At 39.2% G+C, this 15,132-nt stretch overlaps 1 protein-coding gene across 2 annotated transcripts in view; it reads left to right on the top strand.

Moving 5' to 3' along the window:
• Positions 1-15,132, top strand: part of LOC124155422 (regulator of G-protein signaling loco) — a 153,119-nt gene that overhangs the window by 121,492 nt on the left and 16,495 nt on the right. Inside the window, exons 3-13 of one of the 2 annotated variants that reach the window (XM_046529217.1) lie at positions 325-450; positions 4,557-4,868; positions 5,918-6,184; positions 7,094-7,282; positions 7,651-7,917; positions 8,662-8,937; positions 9,991-10,188; positions 10,831-10,918; positions 11,593-11,804; positions 13,006-13,089; positions 14,013-14,232. In XM_046529217.1, the coding sequence (XP_046385173.1) occupies positions 325-450; positions 4,557-4,868; positions 5,918-6,184; positions 7,094-7,282; positions 7,651-7,917; positions 8,662-8,937; positions 9,991-10,188; positions 10,831-10,918; positions 11,593-11,804; positions 13,006-13,089; positions 14,013-14,232 (2,239 nt within the window). The remainder of the gene's footprint in view (positions 1-324; positions 451-4,556; positions 4,869-5,917; positions 6,185-7,093; positions 7,283-7,650; positions 7,918-8,661; positions 8,938-9,990; positions 10,189-10,830; positions 10,919-11,592; positions 11,805-13,005; positions 13,090-14,012; positions 14,233-15,132) is intronic. The other variant, XM_046529218.1, reaches the window with a different exon arrangement.

A 15,132-nucleotide genomic window follows, 5' to 3' on the forward strand; every position in this document is an offset into this window, starting at 1 on the left:
CGCCGTCCGTCCCCTCAACTCCCTCTCTTCGCGTTCTCTGTGTTTCCCATCCTTTTGCAAGAGGATGTGGCTTACTTCATTTTATCGCGAAAATAAAAATGAAGTGGTCATGTTTGTTCGGTGTGCGTTATGTCATTGTTGAGTCCATTTTTGCTTGGCCCGTCCCTCCTCCAAGTGTGAATTGTGTGTTTGTGCTCAGAGAACAGTGCCCAGTGAAAGTATTCGTGGTCCCCTTGTCGTGTTTGTGTTTCGGCCGATGAGTCGGCTTGTTCGCTCGTGGCTGTGATTGTAATGCTTCGCCTCTTGTCTCTTTGCTTCGCGCAGAATCACCAGCCGCTCAAGAAGTGGAGTAATGCCACGTGCTTTCGACGAACCTTTGGTGCTGGCGGACGAAGGCTCTCGCCCCGATTTGTGAACTACTTGACGGCGTCCGATGACGATGTTTACAAGGTACGGCGACCGCACGGCATCCACTCCCAAGAAGCCCCACCCCCTAACCCCACTAAGTAATAACGAGGGAATTCGAGACAAAAGAATTAGTGACGTTTCCCTACATGCACTCACGATGAATCATTTGGCCTTATAATATTTTCTAAATTGACTTTCGTGTTTTACTTTAATAAAAATCCTACAGTTAATACTAAGGATAGACGGCGCACGGAACTACATAATTAAATGATGCCCCTCCCCCTCTCCCACACCAACGCTTAGAGGCTGTGGAAATCTGGTGCCTTCACCCTTTTAGGATTGCCGACCCGTTTCCCTCCCCTCCCCTTGCTCTTCACTCCACTGCCAAAACCACTACACGCACTTTCGTGATTTTGTAGGGTTTATGCTTGTATAATAAAGGCAAATTCCTATAATAAATGGTATTTTAATGATTGAGGTAGCTTTACATTATCGTTTTTTTTATTACCCCACCACTCCCCCCCCCCTTAAATTGTACTTCCCTCTTCAATTCACAATGAGGCCTCTTTCATTCTGTCCATAAATCTCATTCTGTTCGTTTCCCTCCCCCGCTTACGCAATATTATTTCCTAAAACACTGTTTTTAACATCCCCTCCCAGCTTTGTATTCACTCCACCAAGACCCTCCCTCTGTCTCCTTAATATCTCCTCTTTGGAATGAACTAGCATACCTAGAAACAGGAATTGTCTCATGCTTCAACCACCACTATAAGCTGTATGTTGCTGGCAATGTTATTGATGTGAGTTTGAAATTTATCAATTTTTTATGACCCTGTGTCCAAACAATAGAAATGTCATCCATATAATGCAGTCATTTTCTCCCATTTAGATGTTGCACTTACAATAGCTTTTTCAGAGTAATCCATTCATAAATTTGCAAGAGAAGGCACTCTTGATAAACCCGTTCACATGATATCCTGGGGAGGTTTTGGGGTGTGCAAAAAGGATAAAAAGTAAAATAAAAAAATTGATTTTGAAGATGGCATTACGAAAGGACTTTCAAGGATCACAACAACTTCAAAACTTCATATTATGATGCATGTTTTTCTGAGTTCCTGAACTCATCACTCATTTGAGGTATTATGCATACCCTCATAAGCTTTGTGACCCATTCAGACTCTCCATAAGCCTTTTAACCCATTACCACTCCATCAGGTCACAGAATTTTTCCTTCCATTTGAAGTAAAATGTGTTACGGCATGAATCAGAAATCTTGGCTGTAGTCTTTTATCATGCTCATACATAACTTCAATAACAGCCTCTGTACCATCGTTAATAAAGATACCGCACAATTTTCTAAAACATCACTCCTCGTTAATCTTTTGTCTTTTAATAGCCTCTAAAAGTGTTTTGATTATATTAACTGTTGATGCTTCCTCCTCAAATTTAAGTTGAAGTATCCCTACCACATACGTGGGTGCTAAATATTAGATTTGTGCCTTAATCCCTTTGATGATAAGTCTTAGAGGGATTCCTTTTTTGGGTTTTTTTGTTATCAGTAGAATCATGAAGAAGATTTGATAGACTTGCCTCAAAAAACACCCAGGAGAGTATTAGTGGCTTGGAAATACAAAAGAAACTCATCCAACATATTACTAATTATTATTATTTAGGGTTATGTTGGATGGATCTCTTGTGAATTTCCACTTGACTTATATTCTTGTTGATGATTTTGTGGTAAGTCTCCTTATTCTTCTGGTTGCATCTTTGTGATTTCCTTTTAATGACTGCTGTTTATAAATTCTTGAATATCCCTGGAGTAGTCTTTGTTACCCATAATAGTAGTGGCATTACCCTCATCAGATTTTACTGTCGCAATGTCCTCTTAATCCTTTCTTAGCTTCTCTAAGGCTTCTCTTGCTCCTCGCTACAAGGCTATTTTCAGAGATGATTCTAGAGTTTACTAATCCACATTCAAATAAGCATTAGGTATGATGTTTTTTTTACCCTATCTTTCTTCCCAATTTCCGTTTGTTCTCCCATGGACGGCTGTTTAACCCCCTGCGCTGTAATTACGAGTCTAGCTCGTCATGAACTTGCGAAGCCAAACCGTGCAATTATGAGTGTATGTATCTCGTCATCGGATTTTCATAATTTTAACACTGTTTATAGGAACAATATAATTATTTTGAAAGCTTAACAATGTCAAAACATTCATGCTATGCTTAAATAATTTATATTTCATGAAATAATGATGCATTGGAAGGATTAAAATAAAATTATAAGAGTAGCGATAGCTCTGTTCTCCATGTTTAATTATCACATTTTATTTACAGTTCTACGTTGATTACAAATCACAAAATATCATTTCGTTAAGTACCATTTAAAAGAGAGCCGCAGAAAAAAGTAAATGGAGAATAGGAGTGCGATATTCGGAAAATAAACAGAAGTGGAAGGGGTTGACCGTAGAGCATCTTATATGTACTACATTCAGAAAAGCAGAGTTCTATTTGGAGTCTATCTGTTTTCCAGGAACCTTCATTCATACAAGTTCCACTGTACTCTCAAGACTTCATCACATTATCATTATTATGGGTCTGCTTAGTTATCTTCATGCTAGGAATACAATGGTACTTACTTCCTGCTTGTCATTTTTTATTCATCTGGTGAAAATTGTAAATATGCAGTTAGTTTTCAGAATAATTTTAGTCCCCACCCTCCTTTATGCACCAAATTCTCTGGCCATGGATTTCAGTTTGTAAACACTCCTGTGGAACAGATCATTATTATGAAGTGGGGGACTACTGCTTAGGGCCTTGAAATTCTGGCATGGTGTGTGTCAAATAATTACCCTTTTATGTAAGTGATTAGAAGGATGCTGCAATCCCAATATCCCATTTAGATAGTCTCGTTAAATGTCAAATACCATTTCAGCCACACCTCTTGAGGTACAAGAAATCCTCATGTTAGGGAAAACTCTCAAAATTGCTTTTCATCCTCACTGATAGGATGCAGAGGTTTCTCATGAGATTAATTGAGAACTTGATAGGTTTTTCTACAGCCTTTTTAACGTAAGAATCTTATAGCTAAACATATATTGTTGTTCTGTGTGCATACTTTTCTCTCATGAGAGGGAGACCTGAATTTATTGAGCTGAGATGAATCAGAAACGCCGCCATATTTCCAAACACAGCCTTTCAAGCTCTATTTTTAAAGGGTGGAATGTGATGCTAAAACTGCTGTTGTTTTCTGTTGTGCTTTATATATTCTGAGTGAGATGCACCAAAGAGTGAAAGTAAATTCAACAGTGAAAAAGAAATATTTTTGCATACATAGATAAAGCAGTTGTGAAGAATAATTTATTGTTCCAGGTTTTGATACTTTATTAATTTCCAAAAAAACATGCAGTGTTCTAAATGTGAGAGGGCTAAAGAAACTGCCCTATTCATTTGAATCCTAACTATGTGCAAATTCAAATGTTGGACAATTAAATCTATTTATCTTCTTCGTTAAAACTTTCGCAGGTGCTCGTCATTATGATTAAAAACTTTTGGGCTATGTCGCCGCGTCAATGCTTTGGGTGGCCCCAACGTTTCCCGACCGATGCTGGTCGCTTTTTCAAGGGATTATGGAGAGATGGAATTTAAGATCTTTTATATAGGTGTCTGTGTCAGGAGGTGGAGGTAGGGGAGCTGGAGGTTGGGGGAGTGGGTTGCTGCTTGTTTCTTCTTATTACGGGTTGCCAAGTACGGCTAATTTTAATGCCGGTGTCTCTGTTGAAACACCGGCATTGAAATTTCAACAGAGACACCGGCATTAAAATTAGCCGTACTTGGCAACCCGTAATAAGAAGAAACGAGCAGCAACCCACTCCCCCAACCTCCAGCTCCCCTACCTCCTCCTCCTGACACAGACACCTATATAAAAGATCTTAAATTCCCATCTCTCCATAATCCCTTGAAAAAGCGACCAGCATCGGTCGGGAAACGTTGGGGCCACCCAAAGCATTGACGCGGCGACATGGCCCAAAAGTTTTTAATCATAATCTATTTATCTTCTTCATAACAAAGTGTCTTTTTATTTAGTTTTTTTCTTTGTGAGAGAGTTCATAAGCCTACAGCATATCTTTTTGTCCTATTTGTTTACAGTTGTTGTCAACGAGGCACTTGCAAGATGAGACGCAGAAGGTAGGCAGTGCATGTCCAATTGTGAGTGAGCCCACTGACACCAAGGCAGAAGAGAAGTCGGCAGATTTGAAGGCAGAGGGTGGGACGGGGCTGAAGAGCGATGCCACGGTAGCTGCCCCCCAGGACGATGGCACTCTGATGGGTCCGCCTCCTCCCCCTCCACCGCCCCCTCCCCTCGCCGAGGAGAGGGGCGTGGACATCGGAAGGGTGGGGGGGTGGGCGTCCTCGTTTGAGAAGCTCCTCGAGGACCCCATCGGCCTGCACACCTTTGCTGTTAGTTACCACTCTCTTTAGCTCTTTGACGAGTTGAGACTGAACATTACTATTTTATCTTTCCAGCCACTGCTTTGACAAGGTTTTCTAAACATGAAGATGTGTGCCAATTTTCTGTACAGTAGACCACTATTTACAATATTAATCTGACTCAGAGGACCAATGTTAAAGCAAAGTATTATTTCCAAGTGAAGAATCAGTTGAAAGTGCAATAGTGCATGATAATGTTGCTATGTAATAAAATGTGTTTAAAAAAATAAGGCTTGGAATTATGTAAGCAATGTCATTGAATGGGTGGAAACAAAATCATCATAATATGAAATTTTAAAAACCAGACACAAAATCAGACCTGATCATATTAATTATCCATCATGATTCAAACCTATGTTAAAGCAGTAATCTACTGTACGTAGATTTGTTTTATTGTGGATCCTTTTGGACTGTTATCAATATCAAGATTCTAAAAAGGTTCAAAGGCTTTCATAATTTTTCTGAATCTCTTTTTACATTCTTTTGGGATGCTGTCAAATTATTGTTAAATGTTGATAACAGTTTCACCAGGGTAGTAGTCTTCAATTTGAAGTATTGAGTCAATTTCAGTGCTTACTAATATGTTGGTCGGGTAGAGTGTGCCGGTGTGGTGGTGTCTTGTGCCTCAGGCCAATCACAAGTTGTCACTGCCTGGGCAGAGTCCTCTTGACCAGCTTATAAGGTCTTAAATGGCAGCTCATTAGTTTGTTCTTTGAGTTTATTTTATTTTTATTTTAACCAATTTGAAAATGGGAAAAGTTAAATTGTAGAAGGACTATATACTCTCTTTTTCGTTACAGCAAAAGGGACAATTTTATAAAAGGTATTCACTCGGTCGTAATAGTTAAAGTCATAATAAGATGTCTCATGATAATGACTACATTCCAATCATGTATTGTGCACATTCATTGCTGAATTAAAATCATCTGTTGAATAGAAAGGTTTTCTATGTCTTTTGCGGAATGGCTACTTCTCTCTTACAGTTAGCATCACACAATTGTGTATTTCTCCTCGTACAGGAATTCCTGAAGAAGGAGTTCAGTGCTGAGAACATATACTTCTGGGTCGCTTGTGAGAGGTACCGCAACACTCCCAACGATCCCAACACCAAAAGCGGAGAGGGCAAGGCCAGTGGAGGTCAACAGTCGAGGAGGGCAGCCTTGGCCCGTGACATTTTCAACCGCCACCTGTGTCTTGGAGCTCCCGAACCTGTGAATGTGGATTCGCACGCGCGGCAAGAGACGGAGGAAGGTCTCGGTGGTGCCCAGCCCACTCTCTTTCTGCAGGTAAGACGGCAGGCAACTCGGGTGATTTCCAAAGAATATCTGAGCGAAGGACACAGCTCTCAAGTGCTCAAAGCAATCGCATGTTAAGATAGTTTTCATGTAATTATTATGTATGTAATTAAAATGTGTATTGTTCTTATTTTTCTGAAAGTAATTGTTAATATCTAATATTTATATCAAATTATGAAAAATACATTCTTGCTCTTTAACCTTGAAGAAATATTTTTAATATCATATAGTAGTAACAGGTTACATCAGCTTGTTCCTTTTAAGATATTATCGGTTCTTGTCACCCTGATGGCAAATTATAAGGCTACTGTTGCCAGTTGTTGATTTCTCTCCGTGTGTTTGATGTGTGAAATTTGTTTAACCTGCACTTCTATCTTGAATAGGTCTTTATTGGGCTGACCTTATTTTGTCATGCTAAACTCTCGTCTCAGAACCCTCTTCACCTTTTTCTTGAGAACATCATTTACTGGTCACCCTAAAATCTAATTGAGGGCTCTTATATGGAGCTCTTTTATGAGCTCTTAGTGGTTTGGACTAGCTTATAACTAGCATAATGAGTGAAATACGATTCCATGCTGTCCCATTACATTATACTTGTGAAGTCCTCTTGATCTGGGTAAGTATGTATTTCAATTGATGAGCATTAATCTGTTTGCAATTCAATATCCATTCCTGGGATAAATATTTAGAACTCAATAAGTCCATGGCATATATTTTGAGAATGGGTATTGAGTCCATACCCGAAATGTCAGCAGTGGTAGAAATGCTTATCTTGTGGTAAGCCTCAGAAGGCTTATCAAGTGGTAAACATATTTTCCGTAACATGATGACTAATGCTGAGGGCATACCATTTTGTTTGGGTAGTGAAGATTACTCATTTTATTGTCATTTTCTCATCAGGCACAGAAGCAAATCTTCAATCTGATGAAATTTGATAGCTATCCACGTTTCCTGAAGTCAGAGCTGTATAAAGAATGCCTGCTCAGGGACATGTCTGGGCAGTCATTTTCGTTCGGTGCGAGCATGACACTTGATGCAGATTTGTGCCTGAACACCAACCAAGATGGTGATGAACTCCAGTCTGGGAAGGTGAGTTTTTTGCTTTATGATGCGTACAGTGTAACATTTAAATCTAATCTCCCTCTGAGTGTGTGTGTGTGTTAAAGAGATCAACTTGCAGAACTCAAAAAAAAAACTTTTATCATTAAATTTGATTAGGTAGTTTTGTTAAATTAGTGATGCCATCTAGGATTTCTGAGATATATGTCCCCATAAAATTGTCCTGCAAGAAATGATCACTTTTGAGAACCATTGTTAATGAGGGCTTGAAAAAATATCAATATTTCGAGATCAATAACTCTGGGATGCTGTGACAAACAGTAGTTGAAATGTACTGCATATTCTGTACCTTTTCTATGAACAAAGTGAATCAAACTGTCTCTTGATGAACTTTTCAGCAACTTAAGAAGAGTCGCAGTGATGCTGAGGAGAGGCGTCGCAAATCCTTACTTCCATGGCATCGGAAGAATCGATCCAAGTCGAAGGATCGAGGGGAGACTGATTACCAGAAGATGCGGGCCGCGGCTGCCGCTCTGATCCCAAACAGCAGCAGTCACACTGGAGGGGACGATGCCAGCTCGAGCCGGAGCGATTTGGCCAGCAGCAGATCCTCCTTGGCTTCCTCCGATCTTGCCTTAATTCAGAGGGGTGCCCTCGCCCGACAGGTACCTATACACATTTCTATCAGACAAGGATCGAGTCTTCATTCATTGGTTCACCCGGTTGTTGACCTTTTAACGAGAATTGGAATGGAAAGAATTGGCTCATAATTAATTTCCACAAAAAACATTTTGAAAATTTATGTTGTGCATAATTTACATTGCCTATTTAAAATTATAAGCTTTTAAATCATAATGTTAAGCTCTTGAAAATTAAAGAGTGAAAAAGAAACGCTCAAATAAGTACCTGGACTGAGAACCAAGTCCGATAATTCATCGATGCCATGAACCAAACTGGAATAGGAACTGACTACAAGGTGAAGCTGACTCATCCTTAACTTTTGTAGATATGTGCTTTGAATTTCATTGGAGGGCTGAATTGAGTTTTAGATCTATTTGTGTTTTTTGTGCATTATTCCCTTTCCTTAAATAAGGTACATTTTAAGTCTTACTGGCGTGAAAATTGTGGTTTTTCCTCCGCTAACCCCTTTGGAGCCTTCTGTCACTTAAAGTATTCCAAAGTATTGCATGAAAAAAGTGACTTAGTACACAGTCACATGCATTTGATTGAAATTGTTTTATCGTGGCAAATTTCATCCTTAGTGTATTTAACTTTTTGCCTGTGCGCATGACTGCAACCTAAGTTGCTTGTTCCACATAATACTTTAGGAGTTCATTTGCCTCCACTCCAATTGACGCTTCCAATCAGTGTGCCCTTCTCACTCAGCTCATGAAACTTTGGCTTTGCAGTCACTGACGTCGTCCGAGTGGAGTGCCGAGAGGGCCGGCAGTGAGGGTGCCGTGAGTGGGACGGCCGTGGGGTCTTCGGCCCCGTGTCCATTGTGCAGAGTCATCCTCCCCGATGGTGCCACGACGGTGGTGAACACGGGTGCGTCTCGGAGCATCCTTCAGCCGCCTCCGACGAAGCAGACCGTGAGGGAGTTGGTGAATCGTCTCCTGGAGAAACGCGGCCTCAAGTATACTGCTTTTGAAGTGTACTTTTGCGACAGTGCTAGTGATGGAAAGGTACGTGAAATTCCATTCATTCACTCTACATTGTGGCTAATTTGTTTTATAATTTATGCCCAACTTTGAAATGGCTGATTTTACCACTATGCAGACTACTACATTGTACAGATTCCTTGATTCCCAATGCAGTGGTTCATGGTTCAAATCAGGGTGAAGGGGAAATTTGTTCCCATGCAGTTAATGTGAATTCCTTTGCTGCTTGTGTACCAAAATATAAATTTTCTTCATGTACATTATTTTGGTGATACATTCCATTTAAAATATATTTTCTTATTTTTTTAGCATACGTATTAGTATTATTGACATACATAGTTGATTTTTGTTTCCAAATGTCATTGTTAAGTTCCAACCCCTGAGGTTGGCTATTTAATCTTTGAAACATTTGTGAGAAATTAATTTACTCTGTTATTAATCAACATTCTTGGGAAATAAAAACATAACTATTGAACTTAGTGGTCAAGTTATTCATTCCTTGATAACTTTTGTTCATTGCCATCAATTTTGGGTTTTCAGTGACCTAGTCACAAGATTTCCTATAACTGTTTTTAAGGTCATTATTGTTTACCTTAATGATGGGACAGCAGATGTGTGAAGGTGTCTCTTTCCCTTTTATATTTCCATGTTATGCGTCATTGAGGTCACTCTCATGAAAAGTCTCAAAACCGCTTTTAAATTTGGTAGAATGTATGTACCAAGTCGCAGTTCACTTATCATTTTTATAAATAAACTATTGAAATTCTCAAGTTCTTCAGGTAATGCTTTAGTCTTTTGCTGGATTGCACCGCTATTTTGTTCCAATGATGCCAATAGATGTGCCATATTTTGCCAATACCCAACCGGGATTGGATTGAAAATGGTTTGCTATAGACTCACTGATCATTATAATAATCAAATCAAGAGCTTATATTTTAATATAGAGTTTTTATGTTTTCCGTTTTATGCCAGCTTATTTTAATTTTCTCCTGGTTAAGGTCGTCTATTGAATTCCCTGACAAATGGAGGTGTGTGATAATAATACTGTTTTTTTTTTTTTCAATTAATCCCTCGCAGCCTTTAGATCTCGAGGAGGACATTCAAATGTTGGGCAGTCGAGAGGTGCGAGTGGAAAGGAGGATAATTTTTCGGGTGGATTTGCCGAGTCGTAAGACCATTGGGGTCAAGTCGGGTCCTGACCGCACGCTGGGGCACGTCCTTCGTCCAATCCTCCACAAGTATGGCTATCGCCTGGAAAATGTGGCTCTTTGTTTGGTATGTACCCCTCCTCCATTGGTCAGCAGTCCATAGTTAATTTGAAAAATATTATGCATGTTCAATTTCTAAATTCTTTGGTAATATGATTTCATAATTTTACTTCCATGTGTATATATCTAAATATTTTTTAGTAATTATGCCAATCAAAGTGATGAACTGATAACTAGTTGCTAAAATTTGCTGGGTGTCAACCATCATGAAGGAGCAAATGTAGGAATCATCGGGAAAAAACGTTTCTATTGGGTGCTGTGAATTCCATATTCATTTCCCTGTTGGGATTATTTTGCACATAAATGGTGGTTCCTTGACCCTTGCATGCTGAAGCTGCTGATATACTTGAATTGTAAAGTGTTTTAAAGAAATAAAATCTATTCCTTTACTTCCTGTGTCTATCAGCCATATGATGGAGATAAGTTGTAATAATTATTGTCAAGGAATGTGATCTGTGTGGGTCTACCTTGTTAGCAGTAACCACAGAACTGTTAATTGTTCCATGTCTACTTAAGATGTTGGGGGAAGGAAAGTTATTCTTAAATCCTGTATTATTTTTGTTTCCTTGAAAGTACCATTTAATATTTACGTGCTAAAACATTACTGTTTATCCCTAAATAACTCTTTCCCCACCAAACACTCTTGCAGATGAGTGAGAATGAAGTGCTGGAACCAAGCGTGCCTGTCACTGCTGTCGACGATGAGAAGATCCAGGTCTTGACCAAGAGTGGAGATGGTAAGTGGCATCTTGTAAATCAGGAAGAAATTTTTTTAAATGCTTCCTTAAAATTTATTAAAACTTTCCCAGGTGGTGTGCTTGCATAGAGGCAGGGTTGCCACACTTAAGGACATTTTTAGAATTTGAAGCGTTAGCAATGCACATGAAATCATGAAGGTCACAGCATCAGCGCAGGTTTTCCTTTGAGGCGACCCCGCTTTCTCATTTCATCATCATAATCAATTCCATGTTATTTGTATGTCGTTGAAAGCAATACATTTTTATTTCTGGAAATTATAATTCAGGGGAAATTATGGAATTCCATCGTGTCTGGAAAATTGTAACATGTAAGGGTAAAGGAGCAGAAAAGTCTGCAAACATCAAATAAGTTTGATTTAAGAGTCAAAAGGTGATTTTTTTCTCATCCTTATGAAATTCTCTTTGGTAAATTTGCTGACCACTTCTTTATTCATATGCCTTTTGAGTATTTTTGAGGTTTTAGTCGAAATTTAAAAAAATTTGCCTTATACTGGCAATTTCCTTTATTCTTAAAGCTTCATTAGTTTGATAAATCAAAAGCCAACAACACAAAGTAGCAATAATTTATTCGAGACTCAACATAATTAATTAATCGAAGCATTCCAGTGTTGGTGTCTGCATGTAACACTTGCCTCTTAAATGTTTCCTTGCAGGTTGGAAGCCAGAGACGGGTGCTCAGGGGAGTGGGCGCGTGGATGGCGGTCGTCCAGCCGTACAGGGCGCCCCCACTCTTGATGAGATCACGAACCGCGTGTTTGAGGAGCTGCTAGCTGGCAAGGTGGCCGAGGAGAAAGCGGCAGGGCCTTCGTCCAGGCACTGCAATGACGAGGGCGCCTCCACCTCGGAAGACAGGGCCTCTGTCAGGGTGAGTGGATGCAGAGGTGGCTTAACGTGTTTGCTACGCTCTCACGTCCCAAGTTCAGACTGTGGTGGAATCCGTTAATGGGTCCCTGGTACTCTCCATTCTGCACAGTGTGTTCCTTTGGGTGTTCCTGTGCCGTGTGACCCACTCTTAGGTCTAGCGCCACCTAGAACATGAACCTAGAATAACTTATTAACTGTGTACTGAAGCTTTCATCCAATGGGGCAGAGTAGAGGGGAAGGGAATGAATATGGAGCAACCACTGTCCTGGCCCACAGCAGCAGAGGAGTACTTTATAGGTTGTGAATTGTGATGCACTTCCAGAGCATTATCTCAAGATGACGTCATGAACATGCTAGACTCAGTGCTGGTAATTTCTGCAAATCTATCACCATCTGGGCATCACACCAAGTCAGTACCAGATGAAGTCATCTGGGACATACCAACAGAACATTTTGATTTACAATGCATCCAGTTTTTGGTAACCCTGTAGCATATCGACCGAAAAATAATTTATGTACCTTCATTAAATGTAATTTGAAGATGGTGAGCTTCATAGTTCACATTTTTAATCATAGATTGATTCCCTTTGGTGTTAAATTATTATGTTGCAAATTCTCTCTTTTCTGAATAAGTTCAACAGATTCAGGCTTCAATTGGTGGAAGTTAGACATATTTAAGTAAATGAAAGGTCGTAGCACTTTTCCACAAGAATTTTTAATGCGTACAACGCGTTTCGGCTCACTGAGCCATCTTGTACCAGACGATGGCTCAGTGAGCCGAAACGCGTTGTACGCATTAAAAATTCTTGTGGAAAAGTGCTACGACCTTTCATTTACTTAAATCTCTCTTTTCTTACTGCTGCAGTGAGTATCTTATGGCTGTCCTCAGTGTGCCATATGAATTTCCTCATATTGTTTCTTACTTTAGTTGTGGCATTTATATTTTATTATATCTTTTTGAGTAGAAGAAATGGTGGAAGCCTAAAATCTTTTGGCAAATACTGAAAGTGTGGCTTGGTTTGTGCACATTATGCTTGATCAGTGTTGTTCAATCTCTTTCATGTCCTTTGTAGCAGTATTTTTTGGCTTAACAGAATTTGTAAAATGTTATCTTATTTGAACACCTATATTTCTTTAATGACTGACATTTCGGGCATGTAACTGATATTACTCATGGTCTCACTATGTCATTTCTATTTCAGTCGGAAGATTGGAGCTCGGAGCATTCGTCAGGAATATTTGGACGATTTCTGCGTAGGGATTCTGCTAACATGGATAAATCAAGGGTAAGCCTGGATATGATTTTATCATTACATGCTTTTGGGACAACTTAAAATGGAACTGGGAACTGGGAAGTATTTGAAATAAATTGGGATCGATGGAGTCACAGAATAAGATTGTTTCTCCATGGCATTGAATGAAACAAAATTTCTGGGATAGTCCCATAAATTTTGATCCAAGCAAATCCTAAAGATACCGACATTTTATTCTAGCTTAATGTAAGATAATTCACAGGCTTTCATTTCTCAAGTCACATCTCATTAATTTTGCATGCATTAAATAGTATTATCTTATTTTGTATTTTTTTGATCGTAGTATTAACTCATTAAATCTACAAAAAAATCTCTGGTTCATTTTAGGGTTAAATACTTACTTAGACGTTGATGAAGGTATCGAAATTTCCATCAGTAGTCAGATATGTAATTGGTTTGAGGAGCTCTCAATGCTCCACTATCTGCTAACTTTTTCTTATTTATGTATTTCTTCTCTTCGACAACCTTAATGTGTTTTTCTATGTAACTCAAGTATAAACAATGACAGTATTATAACATAAGACAATATATTCAAATATTTAAACTCTATTAACTATGAATTTCTTGAAAAAATTGCTTTAAAAACAAGATATTGATTATATTTTTGGATTTTTTAAAGAATTCGTAAAACAAATAACTCCTCAAACCTCTGCAAAAAAACTGCCATTTTGGAAATACCCATTACTCTGCTCTGTTTTCCATTTCCACAAGACTCTTGAAATTGTATTTATTATTTGAGGCAGCAAACTTTTGTCTACCAAGTTTCATCAAAATCTTAGTGGTCAAGGTTCAACTGTTATATAAATGCAATGTAGAATGACCCGGTAGCTTTTTATCATGTTTATTTCTCATTAGGGACGCTCTAAATATGTCAATTGTAAAATCTTCTTTTCCAGGAGTCAAGATTGCAGAAAGCCAAGAAGGGAAGCATGAAGAAAATGAAGCCGACTGTCAACGATGGGTTGTGCAATGCCGGTGTATCGGGAAGCTCAAACATTTCCAGTGCCGCAGCAGTGATGCGAACATTAGCCAGTGATTTTGGTGTCGGTAGTCGAGTTCCTCCCACGCCTAGACTTAAGACTGGGGTTCGACCCCAAGGTCGCTCGGAGAGTGATGGTGAGAAGCGTTCAGCATTTTTCATTCATATTTTCTAACTTGAAAGTATGACCCATGTCACTGGGTGAGGGAGAGTGTCGTCATCATGACAGTGTGTGATGTGCGTTTTTTTTTCTTATCCCCCGAAGAAGTGCGGTAATCATCCCTTTTCTACGCATAAGCATGAGTCTGTTGGAATTGGTGGGTTTGACTTTCTTGGCTGTGTTTTTTCCTCTTTGCTCATTTCGTTGGAAATGTATTCTCATCGGTTTCTGCCTTTATTCAAGAGGTGTTCTTCTTATGCTTGTACATAGTCTCTAAGTGAAAGTGAAGTTTTTTAGAAGTACAACTTCTATATGTATATGAATTATTTTAATAAGAGTAAATGATCACTTTATCTTTAGAAATTTTGGATATTTTCATTCGTATGCACTGGTTAAACATCATTAGAAAGTAATTGGTCATGCTTATGTCATTAGCGGTCAGGTTTACTCTTGCCTGAACCGTTTCATTTTTTCCACTGCACCCTTTTTATTGCCTATGCACAATTTATTGCACTATTTGTTGCTTAATGCGCCCTTGAGTTGAGTAGTGAGCTCCCTGTCAGTAAATTTGGTTAGTGGTCTCTGTGGCATAATGCACAACTGAAGAGGCTTTTGGGTTGCCACTCCATGCCAGGTCGTCTTGAAGATGGTACATAATGGTTTATCCAGCCATCCTGGTGGCATCTTCATGCTATTCACCACTTACATTTTTCCTTAATCCTTGTCTCTGTCTCAGTCATTAAGATTCCCTGCATTTGCTGAGCTCACCATCCCAAATTCTGCCTTCTTTATAAAGTAGCTGCTGTATATTTCAAAATTGAGAGGCTTACAAAAATGGAGTTACACCTCACCATAGTTGCATCTTCCACCAGTGGTC

This window comes from Ischnura elegans, chromosome 3 (genome assembly GCF_921293095.1).
Source record: "Ischnura elegans chromosome 3, ioIscEleg1.1, whole genome shotgun sequence".
Classification (NCBI taxonomy): Eukaryota; Metazoa; Arthropoda; class Insecta; order Odonata; family Coenagrionidae; genus Ischnura; species Ischnura elegans.